Source organism: Pelophylax lessonae, assembly GCF_965119305.1.
Source record: "Pelophylax lessonae genome assembly, chromosome: 1".
In the NCBI taxonomy this organism is placed as follows: domain Eukaryota; kingdom Metazoa; phylum Chordata; class Amphibia; order Anura; family Ranidae; genus Pelophylax; species Pelophylax lessonae.
Genome location: NC_138768.1, coordinates 494,433,190 through 494,459,062, shown reverse-complemented (window position 1 = coordinate 494,459,062; position 25,873 = coordinate 494,433,190). Strand labels below are relative to the sequence as shown.

The window sequence follows — 25,873 nt, the reverse complement described above, 5'->3', positions numbered from 1 at the left end:
AACTTGAAAAATAAAAAGACCCCATTTTGAAAGCATATATGCAAGTTATTTGCCTTAAATAGGGTATGGGGGCCAGGGTACTGTCCTGGGGGACATGTATCAATGCAAGAATTTCTTTTGAAAAATGATTTTTTTTTTACAGGAGATGTAATTTTAATGATGCTTAAAGTGAAGCAATAAAAATGAAAAATTCCTTTAAATATAGTGCCTGGGGGGACCTTAGTCTGCCTGTAAAGTGGCACATCTGTACTGTGTATAGAACCTGCTGCAGCAAAACTGACATTTATAAAAAAAAAAAATGACATTTAAATTGCCGGCAATACAAAAATAGAAAAAAATAAAAACAGCAAAGGGGGTCCAGAGGTTTTTTCTCTTTTTTCGGGTGCGGCGTTGTGGCGGGCAGTGTAATTGACGATGGATCTACACTGTGGGACATTGTTTTTTATTTTTTAAAGAAGGAATTGTCAAAAACTTGTGTAGTGTCGTTTTTCACTTTTTACACATTTTTGGTGAATGGGTATTCTTACTCATTCACATAGGGGAGGAATGGTTCAGGAGGAGGGCGCTCACTCTTCCTGCCCCTTTCCTGGCCTGCTGGGCTGCATGTTCAGATAAGGGTCTGGTATGGAGTTGAGGGGGACCCCACGACATTTTTAAAAAATAATTTGACATGAGAAGGGCCTGGTATGGATCGGGTGAGACCACGCTGTTTTTTTCTGAATTTTCTATTGTCAGCAGTCTTTTGTTTCCACTTCAGCTCTCAGTGGGGAAGCCTGCTGAGAGTTTGAGTCATCGGCCCGTCCCTTAACAACCAGTTATTCTTCACACAGAATTTGAATCGGTCGTTCGTCTTTCGACCGATCCAAATTAGGATCATTACGAAAATTTGGACTTCATTAGAAAATTAATAAACAAAAAGAATTTCAAAGAAATTCATTGCTATTTCTTTCGGGGATTGGGATACATTCAAATCTCAGAATAACCAAAAATGTGTCAGAATTTACATTCAAACCTAAACGAATTACATATGTCTAATAGGATAGATATATGAAACAATGCAGTCCGTGGATCACATTTTACAAGACTTTTTTGTAGCTTTTTTTAGAACAGGTAATATTTAGCAATAAATCACAATATTCTTAGCTTTGGGTAGGCAGACAAAAGCTGGTATTACTTAAGCCTGATACGATTTTCGTGATACATGAACTGTAGCAACTATTATATTAATATGCGCTAGAAAATAGTAAGAAACGTATTGATTCATCCTTCCAAATAGGTTGATGCGGTTTACTTTAGTCATCCACTGACTTCTCAAAATATTGCAGGGGAGATCTCACTTGAGGATCCTCACACTCTCTCCATTATAAAAAAAAAACGAGTTTGGCTTTGTGCTGATCACCTATACCACCCAGTGTGTGCTGTTTTTAAGGGTGAAAGAACATCTAATCTTGGTGGAGACAACTTGCCCAGTGCTACTCCAAGGGCTGCCATTAGAAATCATTTGGTCCTGTACAGCCTGCCTGACAGGGCCCCTCTTCCCCAGTGTCTTTCGACATGCTTCCCATGCATCTCCTACTACCCTGCATTCTGCACCCTATGCATTCCCTATTATACCCCACTCTGTATCCCCTACATGCTCCACCACCCCAACACTTTGCACCCCCTGTACACAACTCCTACTACCCTGCGCTCTGCACCCTATGCATTCCCTATTATACCCCACTCTGTATCCCCTACATGCTCCACCACCCCAACACTTTGCACTTTGCTTTACTCTGTATCCCCATATCACATTATACCGTGTCCCTTGCTTTTCCCACTACTACCTTAGGTTGTACGCTCCTTGAGGGCAGGGACTGATGTGAATGTACAATGTATATGTAAAGCGCTGCGTAAATTGACAGCGCTATATAAGTACCTGAAATAAATAAATACTCTATATTCTGCATATCCTGCACCCCCCCATTCCGCTTCACTCTATACCCTCAGCATCCCGCACTACCAAGCATTCTGCACCCCCAGCATCTCCCACCCCTCCAATAAACAGCCTCTTTTGCATACCTTCTCCAATGTTTCTTCAAAGAAAATTTCATACACATCTGCTACATATACTGCACTCCATACTGACACAGAGTCCACCTCTAGAGATTCCCCCACAATCAAGAATAGTTGGTGCAAACCTACACAGAGGGTTTCCTAAAGAACTATTTTTAGATAGAGTAAGTCAGTTTCTTTTTTGCCACCTGTGACCCATTGGGGAGATTAACTTTGCTTTCTGTCCCGTAACCAAAACCGTAAGTGAAAGGAAACCCCTCCGAAGTGAGGAAATCCTTGGCTGTAACCAGAACAAGTCTCTATATTGGAAGGTTTCTTCTCTATCCCTGTTCTGGTGACAACCCAAAATTTCGAATTTCCTTTCACTTTTACTCTCAGTGATAAGGGTAAACAGGACAAATCAAGGGGATAAATCTCCCTAACTGGGGCACAGGCAGCAATAAAAACAGACGGGTGTTCTAATCCCTCTCCGCTCTATAAAAAGAAAACGTTTTCCCCTTAGTAATACTTTAACTGTTACACCAACATTTACTACTACTACTCATACTACCTATGAAACCAGTAATTCATAGCAGGAGGTTTGTAGTATATTCTGTATGTAATAATGGAATATTTTTTATGTAATGTTGCATGTCCACTTAATAGATTCCTATTCCTATTAACCACTTGCCGGCCGCCGCCCGACTATATACGGCGGCGGTCAGCCCCTCCCAGGCAAAGTGATGTACCGGTACGTCACTAGCCTGGGAGCCAATAGGGGGCGAGCTCCCACCCCCGCTCGTACCCTAAGAAGCCCGCGCATGTGACCGGCGGACCCGATGTCCGCCTGTCACTCGCGATCGTCGGGTGGAGAGGGAGAAAGGCAGGCGGCTGATGTAAACAAAGCCGCCTGTCATTCTCCCCTGTGTAAAAGCACTGATCACTCGGTCCTGCTATGTAGGACCGTTGATCTGTGCTATTACACCACTAGCCACATCCAATCACAGTTAGAAACACGCCCCTAGGGACACACTTAACCCCTCCCTCTCGAATAAAGTTAACCCCTTCCCTCCCAGTGTAATTTTTACAGTAACAGTGCATATGTATAGCACTGATTACTGTAGTAATGTCACTGGTACCCCCAAAAGTGTCAAAAATGTCAGTCAAGGGTCCGATCTGTCCTACGCAATGTCGCAGTCCCGCAAAAAAAAAACGCAGATTGCCGCCATTAGTCGTTAAAAAAAAAAACAATAAAAATGACAAAAATTTTTCCCTTACTTAATCAAAATACGCTTTTTGAGATTTTTTTTACCAAACATATGTAGCAGAAAACAAATTGGCCTAAAATGTTAAAAAAATTTGATTTTTACATTTTTTGGGGGGGGGGAATTTCATATAAAAAAATGTGAAAAATATTGTTATTTTTGCAAAATTGTCGCTCTTTTTTTGTTTATAGCGCATGATCAAAAAATCGCACAGGTGATCAAATACCACCAAAAGAAATCTCTGTTTGTGGGAAAAAAAGAACGTCAATTTCATTTAGGTACAGTGTCGCACGACCGCGCAATTGTCTGTTAAAGTCACGCAGTGCCGAATCGCAGAATAGGACCTGGTCAGGAAGGGGGTAAAATCTTCCGGGGCTTAAGTGGTTAAGAAGAACATAAAATAAATGAATTTAAAGCTTACCTGAAGGTTCTGAACATCTTCCTTTGCACTAATATTGTCATTGTTTGGTTCCAAAAGCCGGAGCTTTTCTTCTATGTTGTGCAGCCTACTGTCCAGGACTTCTCTGTCCTTACTGACCTCTTGCAGCTTCTCTGGAAGGAGTAGAGTTAGGTCCTGCAATTGTTTATCTCTTTGCTCCAGCTTCTGCATCCTGTCCTTCAGCACATCTGCACTATCTCTGACTTCTTTGGCATTATTAAGGAGTGCTGCTATAGAAACATTGTGATGATTTAACTTGCCTGTGATCTCCCTCAAATTGATTTTAGTTTTATCCACATGCTCTTTCAAGCCATGCCCTAGCTGGAGTAACCCATGAGCTATCACGTTCATTTCATCCCAGGAGGCGTACTGATTTTTGTTTTCAGAGTAGAGACCCCAGCTCTTAACTCCATTTAACAAAACAAGCAACAATAAACTTGAAAAAAGCTTCATTGCGGTGCTGCTTTTGGATCCTGTCTCAATGAAACAAATAATTCTGCAATTAAGTCGCTTTCCTATTTTGTATGCAGAACTTCTTTCTTCAGCCCTAAGTGGTTACAAGGAGGATGGGATCACTGACAAGCACATCTGATCTCTTCTCTCCTCTCAGCTCTGTCTGCTTACCAAACCAAATAACTCTATGTAGATTTCAGGAGGAGGAACTCTCCTCACTGTGTAGGCTGGAAATGGCATTTGGGGCTGGTCTTAACCCTTTTGCTACAAAGATGCTGTGCAATCCTTGGACCTCTGGTGGCCAGGCTTATTTTTACAATTTTCTATTTATTCTACATAGTCCATGAGTTCCCTGAACTCCGCCAATCGTACACTTGTTTTAAAGAAGGTATCAAGTAGAATCCAGTTACTGAATCTATGTTGTTGTATAACCCACTGCATATCTGTAAATTAACCACTTCTAGACCGGAAGATTTTCCCCCTTAACCACTTAAGCCCCAGCCCTATTTCGGACATTTTTTGTTTACAAGTTAAAACCAGTATTTTTTCCTAGAAAACTATTTTGAACCCCCAAACATTATATAAATATATATATATATATATATATATATATATATATATATATATATTTTTTAGCAAAGACTCTGGAGAATAAAATGTCAGTCATTGCAATATTTTTTGTCACGCGGTATTTGCGCAGCGGTCTTTAAAACGCCATTTTTTTGGACAAATTTAGAAAAATCACATTTCACTGCATTTAAAAAATACTAAACAGTAAAGTTAGCCCATTTTTTTTGTATATTCTGAAAGATGATGTCACGCAGAGTAAATAGATACCCAACAAGTTACGGTTTAAAATTGTGCCCCCCCGTGGGATGGCGACAAACTACGGTCAATAGAGATCTCAATAGGCGACGCTTTAAATTTATTTAACGGTTACCAGTTTAGAGTTGGAGTGTAGCTCTTTTTTTGTAATTATTGCCCATGCTCTGGCGATCGCGGCGATACCTCACATGTGTGGTTTGAACAGCGATTTCATTCGCGGCTCGACTTCCGTATACGTTTTTTTTGTGCGCAAGCTAACGGTAAGGGGGCGCCTAAAATTTTTTTTTCCTATTTATTTTATTTTTTTTAACTTTATTACAGGTTTTTTAAAAAAAAAAAAAATCTGATCACTTTTATTGCTGTCACAAGCAATGTAAACATCCCTTGTGAATGTAGTGACAGGTACTCTTTATGGAGGGATCGAGGGTCTAAAAGACCCTAGACCCCTCCACTACACTTCCATGTATGCAAAATGCCAAAAAAATGGAAAATTTATATCAAATACTTACCGTAATTTTCCTTTCCTGATGGACTCCATGGCAGCATACGTATCGGGTTTGGCCCCGCCTCCAAACCTACCCATAGGACCTCACTCCCATAAATCTTTGCTCCTGTTCAGCACACGTGTTCTGTAACTATCCTCCACAGAAATCCGGGAGGGAACTCCTGCTGCCATGGAGTCCATCAGGAAAGGAAAATTACGGTAAGTATTTGATATAAATTTTCCGTTTTCCTGACAGACTCCATGGCAGCATACGTATCGGGAAATAACTCGCCGTACACACAGGGTGGGCAGGTGCTGAACAGAAAAGTTTAATGCATTTTGTCAAACAGACAGGACTTGCAAACCAAAATTCACAGAAGAAAGAGCCGCTGGCTCAACACAGTAATGGGATAAAAAAGTGTTAATAGAGGACCACGACGCTGCTCTGCAGATGACTTCAGGAGCCACATGTCTGGATACTGCCCAGGAGGTAGAGATGCTCCGCGTCGAATGAGCTGTAACTACTGCTGGAGGGGTCAAGCCCTTAGCCCTATAAGCCCACTGGATGGTCTGGATGATCCAAGAGGAAATGGATCTCGTCGAGGCTCTTGAACCTTTGTTTTTTCCATAGAAGGTAACAAAAAGATGTTCTGATTTTCTGAAAGAGGAAGTGGCATCTAAATATTTCTTAATACACTCTCCAACATCCAGCGGATGAACCGAAGATTCTTCCTCTTCCTGTCTAAAGGTTGGTAATACTGTTTCTATGTTTTCATGGAAGACAGAGGTCCTTTTTGGTCTCGCATCCAGCATGGGAATGAGCACCACTCTGTCAGGAAAAAAAGTTAAGAAAGGCTCTTGTGTCCCAAAGGACCCAATTTCCGACACTCTTTTTGCTGAGGTTATAGCTACCAGAAACACTGTTATCAGTGTAAGCTCTCTTATGGTCAAAGAATCAGACATGTCTTGAATCTGACCCGCCAGGAAATCCAGAACTAGTGGCAGATCCCACTTGGGAAACCTGGGTTTTCTCTGATTCTCACTGCCCCTTGGAAGAACTGACGAATTAGGGCATGAGTGGCCCAGGAGATCCCTGTAAAAGCGGAAATAGCCGAGACCTGGACTCTGGGCGAACTCACTGATAGAGGCAAGTCCAGTCCTGATTGGAGAAAGCTCAATACATCCTGGATCTTAATTGAAGATTGAGGATCAGGCCTTGTAGTCAGCTGTGCAGAAAATTTTTCCCAGATTCTCTGATAAACCCTGTTCGTTGAGCTTCTTCTAGCACTAAGCAATGTCGAGATTGCCGTTTCTGGACAGCCTAAAGCCTGTAACCTCCTCCTCTCAACATCCAGACCCTGAGATGTAGACGGTCTGGGCACGGATGGAGTACAGACCCCTGGGACAACAGATCCGGTCTGAAGGGTAGCGGGATTGGGTCTCGGACACTGAGTAGCGTCAGAAGGGGAAACCATGGCCTGTTCGGCCAGAAGGGAATCACCGCCACTACCTCCACTGGCTCCGACCTGAGTCTCCGAAGAAACTGTAACACAATCGGAATTGGTGGGAAGGCGTATGCCCTGTGGAATCTCCACTGATCCGAGAGTGCATCTATCCCTGATGCTTGTGGATCTCTGAATCTTGAATAGTACCTCGGCAGTTTGTGATTGCAGGGGGAGGCGAAGAGGTCTACCTCTGGAGAGAGCCCCAATGTTAGGATCCAGTCGAACGTTTCCTTGTGAAGGGACCACTCGTTGTTGTCCAGATCCACTCTGGACAAGAAGTCTGCTTTGACATTCTGGACTCCTGGAACATAAACCGCTGAAAGATTCGAGAGATTTCTCTGTGCCCAGGACATAATCGGCTCCACTTCCCTCAATAGGGACCAGCTGCGTGTTCCACCTTGTTTCCTGATGTATGCCACTGCTGAGGTGTTGTCCAGACGCAGCATGACAGGTTGGTCTTTTGTCAGGTGAGAAAATGCCTGAAGAGCTTGGAATGCTGCTCGGAGTTCTAGTATGTTGGATACTAATCCTCGATTGGAAAACTCCCACCTGCCCTGTGCCACCTCCGACAGACAGTGGGCACCCCAGCCTATGTTGCTGGCGTCCGAGGTAACCACTACCCACGGAGCTGGCTTCAGAGAGTGGCAGTTCAGCAGGTGGTCTCTGCATAACCACCAGGGGAGACTCGCTCTCATTGAAGGGGTTAAGAAGATGCGTTGATCCAGATGCCACGTATCCCATTGCTGAAGGAATCCCTTCTGAAAGGGTCTCATCCTCCACAGGGCCCACTTCACCATGGGGACTACTGCGACCATAGTCCCGATCACCTTCAGGCATTGACGTGCCTGAAGATGAGAGGATGAGAGGGCAAAGCGAATCCTGTCTCGAAGTGTCCCTATCTTTTCCTCTGGAAGAGAGATAGTCGCCTTCTCTGTGTCGAACAGAGCGCCCAAGTAGATCAGGGACTGAGTTGGAATCAGGTGACTCTTCTCCTTGTTGAGTAACCAACCAAACTTCTGGAGAGTGGACACGACCTGCTCCAGATGAACTAATAGTTGGTCTCTGTCTTGGGACAACAGGAGGAGATCGTCCAAATAGTGGTGAAGACGGATACCTTTCAATCTCAGTAGGGCTACCACGGCCAATAAGATTTTTGAAAAGGTCCGTGGAGATGTTGAGAGCCCGAATGGGAGACAGATAAACTGAAGATGTAATCCTCCCACTTCGAACCGGAGAAACCTTTGAAAATCTTCGTCCACAGGGACATGAAAGTAGGCGTCTTTCAAGTCGATGGACACCATCCAATCTGCCGGCTGGACTGACTGCTGTATGGACAACAGGGTCTCCATTTTGAACCTTTCTTTTTTTATGAATTTGTTCAAGAAGGTCAAATCTATTACTGGTCTCCATGATCCGTTCTTCTTTTGGACCAGAAAGAGCGGAGAATATATTCCTTGGCCTCGCTCGGACTCTGGAACGGAGATGACAGCCCCTTGAGCAATGAGAGCTTCGACGTAAGAAAACAAAATCTGACGCCTTTCTTCTAGGAATGGAATGGCAGTAGGCAGGAACCTTGAGCCTGGCCTCTCCTTGAAGACCCACTTGTGGCCTGAGGACACCGTCCTGACGGCCCAGGGGTCCTGAATCGAAGCCGCCCAGACATGTCGGAAGGAGCGTAGACGCGCACCCACCCGACATGTCTGAGCGGGCCCACCTTCAAAAGGACTTAGTGGGCTCACGGTCCCCCGAGGAGACATTCTTTGTCGTCTTCCTGGAAGACTGTCTGGATCTCCAGTTCCGGTTGAACTCCCGACCAGGTCTATAAGAACGAGCTTCCCTGGCCCGGTCAGGCACAAATTTTCTGGTAGGCTGTCCTTTCTTGACGTTGAACTGGCGCCGATCCTGGGGAAGAAACCCAGACTTACCGCCTGTAGCCCGGGTTATGGCCTCGTCAAGTTTATTCCCGAAAAGGGAGGACCCCTCAAAGGGAATACGGCACCAAACTTGCTTTGATGCCGGATCCGCAACCCAAGGGCGGAGCCAAAGAGCTCTCTTAGCTGTGACCGAGGACAGCATAACTCTTGCCAATAGACGGATCAGGTCTATGGAAGCCTCCCCAAGGAACGACGCGCCCAGCCTAAGCTCCTGGATTGGAGCGCTTCTGGCCACCTCCTCCGAAACCGATCTGACCGATTTGTCTACCACATCAGCCCAAGACTCCATGGCTTTGGATAGAGCAGCTAAAGCCAGGACTGGCTTACAGGCCATACCTGCTGTAAGGTAGATTCTTTTCAAATCAGAGTCCATCCTTCGGTCCAACGGGGGTCTTTAAATGAGACCGTATCCTCTAAGGGAAGGGTCACGTGCTTGACCAGTCTCATGACTGCTGCGTCAACTAGGGGAGGAGACTCAAGATGTTTCACATCATCCTCTTTGAAGGGGTAAAGTTTAGCCATCTTGGATACTAAGGAATTCTTTCGTTCCACCTTTCTCCACTCCTCCAAGATGATTTCACCCAACTCTCCCAGGAAGGGAAAATGAACACGCTCCTTATTGAGCTGTTTAAAGTACTTCTTCTGCTTGGGAGGGGGAACAGCTGACTCTTCCCAATTTAAGGTCTCTCTGACCGCTTTAACCAGGGAAGGCACCAAGGTATATTCAAAACCCAAGCAGGGATCCTCATCTTCAGAGTCGCTACCTGACAAGAGCATCGACTGATGGCTTGTGTGGGCCGACTCGAAATCTTCCTGTACCTGTAGTGCTACAGGGGAAGGGCTTGGGGAAGCCGTTGCAGTGTCTTGAGAACGACTGACACCCAACTCTGCCAAAGAGTCCTTTACCACTTTCTTGACCAAAGCCTCAATGCGTTGATCGGAAGTATCCCTTTCTCCCGCAGCCTGGGAGAAACATCTGTCACAGAAAAGCTTCCTCTCCGGGACACTAGCGCCACAGCCTCTGCAACCTGCTTTGTCAGGTCTCCGTGCGTGGCTGGCTGAAGTAGACGATTTTCGATGATGTGAGCCCGAACGGGACTTTCCTGTAGAGTGCCGGTGGCGAGAGCTCGAGCGCCTTTCACTTCTTTGAGAAGAGTGCCTAGTCTCTGAACGAGGAGGGCTGTGAACAAGAGAAAAAAACAGAAAAAACAGACAGGAAGCTAGGAACACTTGAGTTCCTACCCCCACCCCCTATAACCCACAACCCCACCAAGAAGCCCCAAATACCTGTTAGGGGCAGGCTGACCACCGGAGGGCAAAGTAGCTTCCATTCTGATGCTGACCTACAAGAATGAGCCAGTACTCACCAAGAACTGGGGCCAGTACTCACCAAGAACCAGAGGTTAGCAGGCAGAGCGGCAGCGAACAGCAGGCGTCCAAAAACCGATCGGATGCGGAGTATAGAACACCCAGTATCAGCAGTGTGTATAAACACAACACTGCTGACAGTTCTGGGGTTTAAATATGGCGCCTGGTGACGTCATCAGCGATCGCCACCGACGCCGACTCACTGCGCATGCGCCGAGCTCCTACTGCGCACGCGCGAGAGCCAAGCCTCGTTCTCGAGGCGCCGCACATGCGCAGTAGCGTACCGCACCGGCGGCCGGTCAGGAAGTGAACCGCTGACCGGCCCCGGACCACTAGCCACCAGGGAAGGCAGGAAGACCAGGTAAGAGACAAATACAAAAAAACAGGCAATACAAGCATATAAAATAGCTGCCATGGAGTGTACTCACGAACCGCAGACCACCAGGGATGGATGCACACCGGACTTATCTCTTCAAGGGTACCGGCCACCCGCAGCAGCTGGGCTTTTTGGCCAAGGCTGCTACATCTTCGCCCCTACTCCATACCCCGCAGCAGCTGGGGCTTATTGGAGAGCTCCATACCCGACTGGTAGAGCCATCCATCACCCGGAATCCATCTTCAGGTAGGATATCAGGTAATCCTTTGGAGGACAAAAAAAGAACACGTGTGCTGAACAGGAGCAAAGATTTATGGGAGTGAGGTCCTATGGGTAGGTTTGGAGGCGGGGCCAAACCCGATACGTATGCTGCCATGGAGTCTGTCAGGAACGTCGTTTTTGCATACAGCCGTTTTTTTTAAATTTGCCGCCTTTTGCAGCACAGTAACCCAGAAGTGACGTCATGGACGCCGCCTCCGGGTTACGTCATCGGAGACCCGATCGAAGCCGTTTCCGGCATTCATCGGGACTCCATCCAGCCGGCGGACGTGCCAGCTGGGTGCTCGGGGCTCCCGTCCCAAAGTCACAGAAGGCAGCGGGAGGGGGGGCGTCCCCTCCCGCTCACCCGGGTAACGATCGAGCGGCTCCCGAGCCGCATCGGTAGTTACCGACGGAAAGCCGACCGTTGCCACTAAACCACGGTACCGGGATGGTGTCTCTACCTAGAGGCATCATCCCGGTATACTACCGTAAAGTCTGCCGACATAAATATACGTTAGTATGCGGTAAGTGGTTAATGACCAGGCCATATTTTGCTATTCAGCACTGCGTTACTTTAATGGACAATTGCGCGGTCGTGCGACGCTGTACCCAAATAAAATTGATGTCCTTTTTTTCCCACAAATATAGAGATTTCTTTTGGCGGTATTTGATCACCTCTGCGATTTTTAATTTTTGCGCTATAAACAAAAAAAGCGACAATTCTGAAAAAAAAAAAACAATATTTTTAACTTACTGCTATATAACATTCCCCCCAAAAAAATTTAAAAATCAAAATGTTTTAACATTTTAGGCCAATTTGTTTTCTGCTACATTTTTATTGTTTTTTTTTTTACTAGTAATGGTGGAGATCTGCGATTTTTAGCGGGATTGCGACATTGCAGTGGACAGATCGGACCCCTAACTGACATTTTTTACACTTTTGGAGGTACCAGTGACATTACTACAATATTCAGTGCTAAAAATATGCACTGTTACTGTAATAATGACACTGGCAGGGAAGGGTTTAACACTGTTGGTGATCGAGGGGTTAAATGTGTACCTAGGGGCGTGCTTCTAACTGTATGGGGGTTGGGCTTGTGAAATGATCACAGAGACCTGTGATCCTATATAGAAGGATCACATGGGCTCTGTGATCATTCCAGGGAGAATGACAACAGCTGACCGTTCTTCTCTCTCAACGGGAAAGGATCGCGGGTGCCCAGTGGCAATCGGAGCCGCCTGCCCTATGCATCCGTGTCCCCGCTGCCAAGGCGCGCCACCGACATATACCTACGTCGGTTTGTGCAAGAGGGCCGCCCTGCCGCAGTATAACTGCGGCGGGCGGTCCTTAAGTGGTTAAGAAAAAATCAAAATGTCAAGGGAGAAAACTTCTATCTTATAGCCAACAAATTTTAACTACAGTATGTAAATCAGAGATAAAATGATGTTTATAGTGTTTTGCAGATTTGAATACAATGAGCATTGTTACATGTTACTGTCATGATAAATATATCAATTTGTATTAAAAAAATCCAATCAAACGTGTGTTTTAATCTTAAAAAGTACCTTCTATTGCTCTCAGCCTCCAAATCTCTGATCTGACTTGCTGTTAGGGGGTGACTACGTTAATTTGCCATAGTCCCACTGTATGTAGGAATGTAGCCACCCCCACTTGCTCACTCCCAAGATGGACTAGGAACTATGGACTGTGGGTTATGGGATTTGTATTGTGCATAGAGCAATGCACATGACTGCAACTAACATGTACGGCTCATTTTAGACAAACGGACGTGAGGGGGAAAAGGAGAGGTTTTGTAACTCATGAAGGATGTTGCACAGAGAGTGAAAATCACAGTAAGAAACTATTTCAGAAAAATCAGTTACAGGACAATTAAAGTGATACTAAACACACACTGTTTATTTTATATTGTCCCTTCTATATCTGTATGTGGATGATGGCACTGTAATTATTTTAATAAAACAACTCTTTTCCTAATCAATATACAGCTGTCACATGTCCCAGATCTTTCCCAGCCTGTCTGTAGGGAAACATATGCAGGAGGAGCTTCTAGTTCTCTGCTGCTGGTCACATGTCACTTCAAACATGAAAATGACTACCAAAAGAATGAAACCCCCCTTAAACACACAGACTTCCTACATAGTGTATGTATATATATATATATATATATATATATATATATATATATATATCTGTAGCACTGCCCCCTTGGGATCCCCTGGGGTTACCGATAGCAACTTCAGCATGCACAATTTAACTCTTTACTCTTTGGCTCAGTCAATGAAAAGTCTAGGGAATGTAGTTGTTTTTGTGGTTTTTATTTAAATTAGGAATGGGAGAAGGGAAGAGTGGGATACACCAACTTGAACTATTCACAGTAGATGAGGACTCCTGTCTGAAGATGCAGCCAGGCTGCTGATTCCCCTTGCCACTTAGATGAATCTAGGATTAAGTTTCTATGTAGATGACTTGTTAGGAAGAATTATATTCGGGGTACACACCTAGTACCCCCTTTCTCTCCACCTGCTGACACCCGTCCCCTGACTATCTTATACTGGGGTGGCCCCCCTTAGGTCAGGCCCCTAGACGCGATCCCCTGTACTCACGATACTGTTTTTCGAGGGTCTCTACCCCTCCAGTCAGCTATCATGGACCTCTGGGTTCAGCTCCTTCCTTCTGGTCCCCAGGCCAAATGCCTGTGGCCATTTGCTACTGCTACAGAGGAGGAGGTAGCCGCCACCCTCCCTCCGTGATTCTGCTCACCAGCCAAAGACCCCCACCACACATGTGCTCCTGGATTTTATACCCTCACCCCACAATGCACCGAGACAATCAGTCTGTGCCAATCACTGGGGTTGTATCAAAGCCAGTGTACCCATTGGTCAGATTTCCTCCACTGTTCAATATGCCTCCCTATTGGACCAGTGTGGAACACTCCCTAGACCAGATAAATCACACTCTGAGAACCATGAGCAGACCTAACTCACAGATCCTGCTCTCTGGTAGGCAGAAAGCAATATAAATAGATTTGCCTGCTGCTCCTCTAAAAGGCAGACAGAGCCAAAAACTATACTCTCTCACTAGCACCTACCTAGGAGGGTGCCCTTTCACACCCCGCCAAACCGAGCCATGTCCTCCCTGGCTCTGGGCAGCCGCCCCTACAAAAAATCTTTCACAAAAAATTTCTACGGAGTATCCCACAAACCTGGAAAGGGGGAAAAGGGAAATAACAAATGTACAAGGCCATGGAGCATACCCCATATGTGTTCAATAGATATAATAAATTAAGTGAAAATATATATATATCTCTGCTGTACAAATATTAACAAGTTTATTTTTATTTTTTTAAACTCTTTTTATTGAAGAAGTATTCATGGTTACAGTAAACATTACGCTCAAAGTGAGCGCATAAAACAGTAATGTACAATACAGTACAAAAAGCTTTTTAGTCACATGTCAAATATATAGCATTCCACATTTTCGCAGTGTTGATGTACATACAAGCTATTAGATGGAACCAGCATCCTGAAGTCCATAAAGTGTTAGGACCATTAGATTTTATTTGTCAGAAACAGTGAGGGGTGAGGAGCACCATGCATCCCAAACTTTATTGTATTTATGGGGACAACCCCTATGTTCATATATAAGCTTCTCATAAGGTAACATTTGGTTCACCAATTGCAACTACATGTGTGTAGAGGGAGGACTTGGTTAGATCCACTTAAGTGCCACCGCCTTTATGTGCTAGAAATAAAGTTTCTCTAAGCAATGTCCTAGAATGCCATGGCCATTGCTCCTCATCCAGCACTCCAGGACCGGCGCAGACAGGACTGTTGATAACACTTCAATCACTCCCTGCATGCACCTTGCTATAACCGGTTATGACCACACCACATGGGCGAAATCCACATGGGGGTAAGTACAACGAGTGCATGTGGGGGCAGGCAAGCGATGCATCGCATGTAGTCTAACTGGAGTCAAATAAGATTGATGCAACATATATAAGTGGATCAGCTTGTTGTTAACCGCTGGAGATACTGAGAGGTTAGAGGAGCATGCTTCCTCCCAATCCTCATCTGACAGATCCGGAACCGGCTGCTGCCACCTATTGCGGACCTGCAATGGGGTCCTGTTGGTGGTGGCAAACAACAAATTTAAATATAGGGTTGAAATAAGTCCTCATGGCCCCTGTGACTTCAGAATACCTATCAAAGGATAATCGGAAAAATTGGTATCATGAGTCCCAAATTGGGTCTGGACCACATGACAAAGTTTAAGATATCTATAAAAAGCCTTTTGGGGAAGATCATATCTCCTCTGTAGCATTTGAAAGAAGGGTAAAACATTATCATGATAAATCTCTCCAATGTGAGCATGCCCACCCCCTCCCAAAAGTGAGTATCAATACCCCACCTCCCTCCATACCGTACGGGCCAAAATTAACTGCGGCATAAGGCAACCCCTTAATACAATCACAGGTGCTTCCAATGCCACCAACAAATGCTAGAGTTTAAATACATGTGCAAGGTATGACTCGACCACTGCTGAGTGTATAGGTGCCAGCCAGTCAGTCAAATGGATTAATTGTCCAACAAGGTAATGGTAATATAAATTAGGTAGTGCCATACCTGCCTCAGCTTTCGGGCGTTGTAGTTTGGAGAGTCTAAGTTTACACCTGTTGTTAGCCAAAATAAAGGAGACAAATAGTGTATCCAGAGTTTTAAAGAACAATCTAGACACTGTAACAGGCATGTGGGAAGTCACATAGAGACATTTGGGTAATAGAATCACTTTTATAAGATTGATTCTGCCTGCAACTGACAAAGGGAGTTTTTCCCATATATTAAGTTTAAGTTTAATCGTCTGCAGAAGTGGCTCTAAATTTGCTTTAATGGCACCCAGGGGGGATAATGTGATAATAACCCCTAAGTATTTAAATGAGGATATTATTCGGAGTGGACTTGGTGAATCATCAATGGGTTGAGGCTGCACTTTGAAAGGCATCAGTGCCGACTTTTGCCAACTCATTTTAAGTCCTGAGAAAGTGCCAAAACCATCTATTATGTGCATTGCTGCCCCCAACGAAGCACCATTCACAAGGTTGTTTACACACAGTAGGTGCATTTAAACCAATGCACCCCCCCCCCCCCCGCCAAAAAAAAAATCTGTTTGGAGTTGGACAGGGAAAGAACATCATCCTGTCTATCTAACTAGATTCAATATATACATAGCATAAAGGGTGGAGGGCCTAGCCAGACCCAGAAATCCAAAGCAAGCCTGCAAAGGAAATTTAGGTTGAGCATTAGTGCATGACTATTTACACCAGTGAGACCGTCCTCTCTTCAGAGGCGACTTTCTCACCTCATCATTTTTAACTACACATTCACGTAGAGATCTTCTGCCCCTCCTGGAACAGGTAACAATTAAACCCTGCCAAGCTAACTATCTATCTAATCTCTGTGAACCATTTTTGGTGACTAAATGATAGGCACAGTGCCTTCTCAGCACTAGGCACTGACTCTCCTCTTATTACAGTCAGACCCACAGGTTCAGAAAGAAGACATGCGGAGTCCACCCGACAGCTGTTCACAGTGTCCTTCCCTCCTGTAACACCGAGGCAACATGTCTTCGTCTATGACAAGCTGTTTTGCTGGAGCCTGAGCAAGCTTGTCCAACCTGTGAGCATTGCAAATCTCTTTAAGGAGCCCTTTACTCTGGCATCCCCTTCTCTGAAGAGACATCAAGCCACTACCCACTCTTCCTGAGGTAGCAACTTGCACAAAGTTCCATCAACTGGCCCTCTGGCCTAACAGGATCTTCGCAAAATGTCCTTTGAACAAAGTATCTTTGTGAAGAGGTCCTCTTCTTCTGTACTCTTTCCTTTGGCCCGATGGCCCAAATTTATTCGTAAAGTGTTTTTTGACTATGAAATAGTAAATGATCCTGGCCCGTTGGCCCAAGGGATCTCCATAGAACATTTCAGTAAGAACAACTTCTGGTAGCCACTGAAGCATAGTACTGAGTAACTAGTGAAGTCCCTTTGAACAAAAAGTCTGTTGTGTGTTAGAGGGTCGGCACTCTTTTGGAGGTACTATCCAGTGGTAGCAATTCTTCTGATTTCCCGATCCCTTTTGCAAGGATAGAAGAGAAAGGGGTATTTGGGAATAGGGCTTTGGCCATAGCAACAGGCAACAACAACTTGAACTTTGTACTTGAACTGTTGGCTCTCCTCTCTAGCCCCTCTTCTTCTTCTAAGAACTCCCAGCCTTGCAACGATATCTCTGCAGGAGTGGGACCCTACATCCCTAGCAATAATATTCAGGATTAGGGACCCGGACTGACTTCCCTTCAGAGTCTTTAACTTGGACAGACCAAGCCTGGCCAGATCCGTTTGGGGGGCGGACCTCCATGCATACATACCTCCTACATACTGTCTATGTAGATAGCCTGCCCTAGGTTCCAGTTCATCTTTGTAGAGCAGAAGGTGTGCCATATCTCAGGACTTATTTTGTTTTCCAGTATGGTTTGGGAATGTAAAGAAACTCCCAAATCGCATCACAGCACCACTCCTTTCTTCTGGCCTCAACCTCCAACATGATCTCAGGGGGGATCATACCCATACTCCAGGGCCACCTTCCTCTGAATCAGACGCTGGCATCTTGAGAACCTGGGGAGAGTTTGTCTGTTTCCTCTCCTAGGTGGGGAGGACAGGGTCTCTTGTCTCCTGATGAGTTTTTCATAGACCTTGTTTTGATCCCGAGCCCGGTTGTAGGTATGAGGTGGGGACAGATCTGGAACCCATGTAGCATAGGCCTCACAGAACCCCAAATTCCTTGCACACTGCATGCGTACCACCAAATCCCTTGTCTCCTCATCAGGCAAACTGGGACTTGTACAGCTGCTCCTCTCATCTGCTCCTCAGTCCCAATCTGTCTCTTCCTGACATCTATTCCCTCCTCCAAGGATCCAAACCGATGCTGAAAGCTGGGGGACCCTATGTCAATGGCTCCGGCCTCCCCTTCACTAGACACACTGGAAGCCTCTCTCTCTAGAGCCCATAGATTCCCCTCTGCCTTGATAGAAGCTGTGGACTCTGCTCGTACAGATGTGACTGGCCCTCTTCCTGGCTGCGACTCGGCCTGTACCACCTGGGTGCACTTCACCTCGGAGGTGTGAGTCTCCCTGATCTGACACATTGGCAGTGTAAGTCTGCACTACTGGCCCCGACTCCAGCAGAGCCCTCAGCACTCCCCTAACTCTGCCTACAGGGATCTTAAACTAGGGAATGGGGGGGAGGGTACAGATGTAGAATTAGCCAGTGGAAAGCAAGTTTCAGAGGGCAGAAATGGGGGCATTAGCGGTAGACTGTTCGGAGCTCCTATACCCAGGGTGGGTATGGGGAAAAATCAAGAGAGCAGCCTAAAAACATCAAACGAGGATATATGTAACCGATCAAAATTAAGAGGTTTGTATACCAATGCCAGAAGCCTGGCCAACAGGATGGGAGAGCTGGAGCTGCTGATGTTTGAGGAGGACTTAGATTTTGTGGGGATAACTGAGACTTGGTTTGACAGCTCTCATGACTGGATGGCGACCATTCAGGGGTATTCCCTTTATCGCAGAGATAGAGAAGGTAAAAAAGGGGGAGGGGTATGTCTGTATATTAAGAACAGTATACAGATAAATATGAGGGATGATATTAATAATGGAGCTATGGACGAGGCAGAATTCCTATGGGTAGAGCTTCAAAAGGGAAGGCACGGTGGAGAAGGTAATATTGGGCGTATGCTATAGGCCCCCCAACCTGAGGGAGGAGGGGGAGGCGGACCTCATTTTACAGATAGGATTGGCAGCAAGGATGGGAAATGTCATTATAATGGGGGACTTTAATTATCCAGATATAGACTGGGCAGAAGGAACTGCACACTCAGCCAAGGCTAGGCAGTTCCTAAATGTTTTGCAGGACAATTTCATGGGTCAGATGGTGAATGCACCGACGAGAAAAAATGCGGTACTTGACCTACTGATTACCAACAATACAGACCTGCTCACGGATATAGAAATACGGGACAACTTAGGAAACAGTGACCATAGGTCAATAAATTTCAGTATTAATTACAGTTATAGGAAGCAGAGGGGTAATATAAGGACACTGAATTTCAAAAGAGCCAATTTCCCAAAACTGCGCTCGCTGCTAGAAAATATCAATTGGGATAAAACCCTGGGAACAAAGAACACGGAGGAAAAATGGGAGTGCTTCAAGAGCATACTTAACAAGGGGATTGACCAGTGCATTCCAAAGGGAAATAAATTTAAAAGAGTAAAATTAAACCCTGGGTGGCTAAACTCCAACATAAAAATGCATATTAGTGCTAAAGAAAAGGCCTTCAAAAAATACAAGTCTGAGGGGTCATTGGCAGCATTTAAGCATTACAAAGAGTGTAATAAGAAATGTAAAGACGAAATCAGGGCGGCTAAAATAGAACACGAGAGACATATAGCGGAGGAGAGTAAAAAGAACCCCAAGAAGTTCTTTAAGTATATAAACAGTAAGAAAGCGAGGCCAGAACACATTGGCCCCATAAAAGATGACAAAGGAAATATGGCCACTGAGGACAGAGAAAAGGCGGAAGTGTTAAATAATTTCTTCTCTTCAGTCTTCACAAAAGATTCGGGGGGCTACACGAACCTTGCTTGTAAGGCCGAACTAAACAATACACCTCAGGAAATGCCGCCATGGCTAACAGAAGATAGACTTAGAACTAAACTAGAGAAACTTAACATAAATAAATCACCAGGACCGGATGGCTTGCACCCGAGGGTTCTTAAAGAGCTCAGCCAGGTGATTGCCAGACCATTATTCTTGATCTTTAAGGATAGTTTACAGACGGGTATGGTGCCAGCTGATTGGAAAAAAGCCAACGTGGTACCAATATTTAAAAAGGGGCCGAGGTGTATCCCCGGGAACTATAGGCCGGTCAGCCTAACATCTGTAGTCTGCAAGATTTTGGAGGGGATGTTAAGGGACCACATACAAGACTTTAGTAATGAAAACGGTATTATAAGTAGTAATCAGCATGGATTTATGAAAAATAGTTCTTGCCAAACCAATCTATTAACCTTCTACGATGAAGTGAGCTGCCACCTAGATAAAGGAAAGCCTGTGGATGTGGTGTATCTGGACTTTGCAAAGGCCTTTGACACTGTTCCCCACAAACGCTTATTGTACAAACTAAGGAAGGTAGGTATGGACCATAAGGTGAGTACCTGGATAGAGAACTGGCTCCAGGGGAGAGTTCAGAGGGTGGTGATTAATGGGGAGTACTGGGATTGGGCGGGTGTGGAAAGTGGGGTCCCCCAGGGTTCTGTCCTGGGACCAATCCTGTTTAATTTATTTATAAATGATCTAGAGGAGGGGATATCTAGTACAATCTCAGTATTTGCAGATGATACTAAACTAAGCATGCCATTATCTTCTATGCAGGATGTGGAAACCTTACAAGCGGACCTGAACAAAATAACGGGGTGGGCAACTACATGGCAGATGAGGTTTAATGTTGAAAAATGTAAAGTAATGCACTTGGGGGCCAAAAACCAGAAAGCAAGCTACTCACTAGGGGGGGAGCCTCTGGGTGAGTCTAGGATGGAAAAAGACTTGAGGGTACTGGTAGACAACAGGCTTGGCAGTGGCATGCAATGCCAAGCCGCTGCAAGCAAAGCCAACAGAATACTGGGATGTATAAAAAAGGGGATTCACTCCAGAAATAAAGAGATTATTCTCCCACTCTACAAGACTCTGGTCCGGCCACATCTGGAGTATTCCGTCCAGTTCTGGGCACCGGTCCTCAGGAAGGATGTGCTGGAACTGGAAAGAGTCCAGAGAAGGGCAACAAAAATAATTAGGGGAATGGAGGACATCAGCTATGAGGAAAGACTACAAGCACTGAACCTTTTCTCTCTGGAGAAGAGACGACTGAGGGGGGATATGATATCAATGTTCAAATACTGTACTGGCGACCCTAGCATAAGGAACAAACTATTCAGAGAAAGGAGATGCAATAAGACACGTGGCCACTCACTAAAATAGAGGAAAGGCGGTTTAACCTTAAAATGCGTAAGGGGTTCTTCACTGTAAGAGCAGTAAGGATTTGGAATTCTCTTCCACAAGCAGTCGTATCAGCAGGGAGCATTGATAGTTTCAAAAAACTGTTAGATGGGCACCTTAGAGACCACAACATACAGGGGTATACAATGTACGGTTAAAAGCAAACACACACACACATCATAGGTTGAACTGGATGGACTGGTGTCTTTTTTCAACCTCACTAACTATGTAACTATGTAACTATGTAACGGGCACCAGCAACTCCTGAGTAACTCTGCTCTCCGAACTCACATAAAGCTTCCTGGACCAACACTCGTTCCACGCTGCCTGTATGAGCATATCACCACAGTATCCACACTGACTCCAGGCCTGCAGCTGCATGAACACATTCAAGCACCTTGTCCTTCCCGCTGAACAGCACCAGTCTTCCATTGGGCACAAACCGGTGATTCCATCAGTTTCACAGGTTCCCTGCCAACACTTGGGATACCCCCTGCACTCCGGCTCACTCCGGCATCTACCATCTTGCTCCTCCACACACGTGTCTGCTCCTCAGCTACACCCGAAGGTGGAAGTGATGTCTCAGCTTTCTTCCTCCGTTCGGATTGGCAGTCTGTGGGCACCAACCCCGCCCACAACTCCAGACTAGCTGACTCTCTGGCATTGGCTCCTCCTGTTAGGCAGATCTCTTCAGCGCGCACGTTCCTGCGCGTTGCAGTAACCTCTTCCCTGCTGCTCCACCACACAGCCAGCATAAGGATCACTGCCTGGCAGACTGGGCTCCCCAATCCACACACATCTGCCATCTCTGTCTGTACAAGGGCCTCAGCTGCATTTCCATCTCGCCAAGCCAACTGACCTCCCACACTGTTTATGAAAATTGTCCCGCTGTCAAGCATTGCACGTCCGAAACTTTACTCCACAGCGCATGTACAGACATGACTTCCCATACTGTTTTGGAAAATTGTCCCGCTGTCAAAAATTGCACGGTCAACACTTTTCTTCATAGTGCATGCACAGACATGACCCCCGACACACCGATCCCTGTGTCCCGGGTTACTACTTTCTTAATCCACACTTGCACTGATTACTGTAAAACAGACACAGTCCTTTTGTACAATACAGCACATTTCCTCTTCATCAACTCTCCTGCATTTTATTTGTAGAGACAGGCTGTTTCTCTGACAAAAGTCAATCCGTTGCCGTTGGCAACCATCATTGCAAACTTTACTTATAATCCCACTCTCCCTAGTCCCTGTAGAGCATACATCACTCTTTCCGCTAACATTCCAATAGATTTCTTGAAAAAGCATGATGTTACTTTGCAAGATTTTCCGGCCGTTGCCGTTAGCAACCTTTGCGGCAACCCAGGGGCGAATCCCGGATGACGCCCACAGATGTAGCACTGCCCCTTGAGAACTGCTGGATTGTTCACCTTGGGATCCCCCTGGGTTATCGATAGCAACTGCAGCATGCACAATTTAACTCTTTACTCTTTGGCTCAGTCAGTGAACAGTCTAGGGAATGTAGTTGTTTTTGTGGTTTTATTTAACCACTTGCCTACAGTGCACTTTCACCCCCTTCCTGTCCAGACCGATTTTCAGCTTTCAGCGCTCTCACACTTTGAATGACAATTACTCAGTCATGAGTCCTTTTCTTCACACAAATAGAGCTTTCTTTTGATGGTATTTAACCACTACTGGGTTTTTTTCTTTGTGCTATAAATAAAAAAAGACTGAAAATATTGTGAAAAAACGCATTTTTCTTTGTTTCTGTCATAAAATTTCGCAAATTAGTCATTTGTCTTCACAAATTTTGGCCAAAATTTACACTGCTACTTATCTTTGGTAAAAATAACCCAAATAAGTGTATATTATTTGGTCTTTGTGAAAGTTATAGAGTCCACAAGTTATCATTGAAAATTGATCACACTTGACCACACCCGATGTACTGAAGGCCTATCTCATTTCTTGAGACACTAAAAAGTCAGGAAAGTACAATTACCCCCAAATGACCCCTTTTTGGAAAGTAGACATTCCAATGTATTTAATAGGGGGCATGGTGAGTTTTTTGAAGTTGTAATTTTTTTCCCACAATTCTTTGCAAAATGAAGATTTTTTTTTTTTTTTTTACAAATTGACGTATTAACAGGTTATTTCTCTCACACAGCATATGCATACTTGGAACTACACCCCAAAATACATTTTACTACTCCTCCTGAGTATGGCGATACCACATGTGTGAGACTTTTTCACAGCTTGGCCACATACAGAGGCCCAACATCCAAGTAGCACCGTCCGGCATTCTAGGAGCACAAACATATAATTTCCTGACAACCTATCGCACTTTTGAAGGCCCTGGAGCACCAGGACAATGGAAACCCCCATAAAATGACCCCATTTTGGAAAGCAAACACCCCAACGTATAATTTGTAAAGGCATAATGAGTCTTTTGAACGTGTCATTTTTTTCCACAAGTTTTTGGAAACTGTGGAAAGAAAATGAAAATGCATTTTTTTTTTACACAAAGTTGTCCATTTATGAAATATTTCCAACACATAGCATGTACATAGCAAAAATTGCACCCCAAAATACATTCTGCTACTCCTCTTGATTATGTCAATACCACATGTGTGAGACTGTTTCACAGCCTGGCCACATACAGAGGCCTAACATCCAAGTAGCACCGTCCGGCATTCTAGGAGCATAAATTACACATATAATTTCCTGACAACCTATCGCACTTTTGAAGGTCCTGGAGCACCAGGACAATGGAAACCCCCATAAAATGACCCCATTTTGCAAAGAAAACAGCCCAACGTATAATTTTTGAGGCATAATGAGTCTTTTGAATATGTCATTTTTTTTCCACAAGTTTTTGGAAAATGTGGAAAGAAAATGAAAACGCATTTTTTTTTTTACACAAAGCTGTCCATTTATGCAATATTTTTAACACATAGCATGTACATAGCAAAATTGTATGTGAGATCCTGCAAGCTACCCCCCTATCCTAGATTTTCAAAGATTGCTGCAAACACCTCACTCCTCAAAAAGTGCACTGTGTTAAAAATCAAAATAAATAGTGTTGCGCAAAATTTAAAAATCACTGTACATATATAAAAATTGGTGGCAATCCCAATTGGTGCCGTGTGTGGTGGATCTAATGTCCAATTTATATTTGTGCTATTGATATGGTATACACCCTACTCTATAGGATCCAAATTGATTAATAATAAGTGCTTTGTGCTAAATGATTGTTTGACATAAATAATAAAACAGTTCATTAAACCATAAAAGTGCTGTGTGCTCAATACAATGCTGATATTCTGATTTTCCTTAAATCATGCAATCTATGCTTGCTAAATCCACTCATGCAATAGATACATATTTGTGATCGATATAAATGTAAACCTTAAAGTGATTGTTGATAATAAATTAAACAGTCCTTAGTGCATAAAAAGTGGTATTAATAATATTAATAAATAGTCCTTGGTGCATAAAAAAGTGCTAAGTGCTTAAAGATTGTCCACTGTATGTGCTCAATCCACTAGGAGTGTGGATGTGTTCCCACCGGTGTTTGTGACCGATATGTCACAAAAACCTTCTCACTCTTTGCACCCCCTTGTGATTGGGCGCTCACCTTAGCTATGAAATAAACAAGCCCCAAAATGTGGTCATCGTGACGATGACTGATGGGGTGACAGGTGACGATGACTAATGGGGTGACAGGTGACGGTGATTGATGGGGTGACAGGTGACGGGCGATGGTCACCGATGGGTGACAGGTGACGGGCGATGGTGCACGGCGGTACTGATGGCAGTCTCTGGTGACAGGTGCACTTTAGTTCACATGTGAGCGTAGCGATCGCAGGGCAGAATCACCACGATTCTGCCCGCGACCCGGAAATCATTGCAAAACGCGAGACGCCTGTGCGTTGCCCGTGATTTGCAATAGCACCCCAAATGCTGTGCGATGTTGCCGCGATTCCTACCTGCCGAATCGCGGTAACATCGTGCAAACAACGCATGATGCCCCAAAGAAACTCTTGTACCTTTTTTGGGCGTCATGCGATGTTTGTGCAATGTTACCGCGATTCGGCAGGCGGAAATCACGGCAACATCGCACAGCGTTTGGGGTGCTATTGCAAATCACGGGCAACGCACAGGCGTCCTGCGATTTGCAATGATTTCCGGATTGCGGGGAAAATTGCGGTGATTCTGCCCGCAATCGCTACGCTCACATGTGAACGTAGTCTTATGGGTGTCAATTTCTGGGTACTGATGAGGTGACTGTTGGGTGACAGGTGTAATTGGGGGGGGGGGCTAAGGACTGTGTGGGGACATTTATTGGGGTGCTTTTACATTGTGACAGGTGTACAGAGCAGTAACTCACTGTTTCCAGCTCTGCCTCCTCACACTGGAAACTGTGTGAGGGGAGACGAGCTAGTAACAGTGAGTTACTGCTCTGTGTTTACATTTTATGATCGGCTGTGAATGGATTCAGCCGATCACATAGTAAACAGCCACTGTCAGTGACTGTTTACTACTGCCGGTGACTAGCTGTGTTCCTAGGGAACACAGAGCCACCGAAATGACCGCGCTGCGCGCTCCCGATCGCTCATACGCGGTCATCTTCTGGGCTTTACTATTGTGATCGGCTGTGTGATTAGATCACAGCCGATCACGTGGGAAACAGCTGTGCCCATTGGCTGTTTCCCCCCTGCCGGTGACGCGCTGTGTCCCGGGGACACGCCGCAACCGACAGTGCACGGCGGCGCGCACACGATCGCGCGCCTGCCCTGCCTG

At 45.1% G+C, this 25,873-nt stretch overlaps 1 protein-coding gene across 1 annotated transcript in view; it reads right to left on the bottom strand.

Moving 5' to 3' along the window:
* The window catches only part of ANGPTL4 (angiopoietin like 4), a 56,161-nt gene extending 51,882 nt beyond the window's left edge, over nucleotides 1-4,279 (bottom strand). The window contains exon 1 of the mRNA XM_082254957.1: nucleotides 3,735-4,279. Coding sequence (XP_082111083.1) covers nucleotides 3,735-4,191 — 457 coding nt within the window. The 5' untranslated portion in view covers nucleotides 4,192-4,279. The remainder of the gene's footprint in view (nucleotides 1-3,734) is intronic.
* Between the last annotated feature and the right edge of the window lie 21,594 nt (nucleotides 4,280-25,873).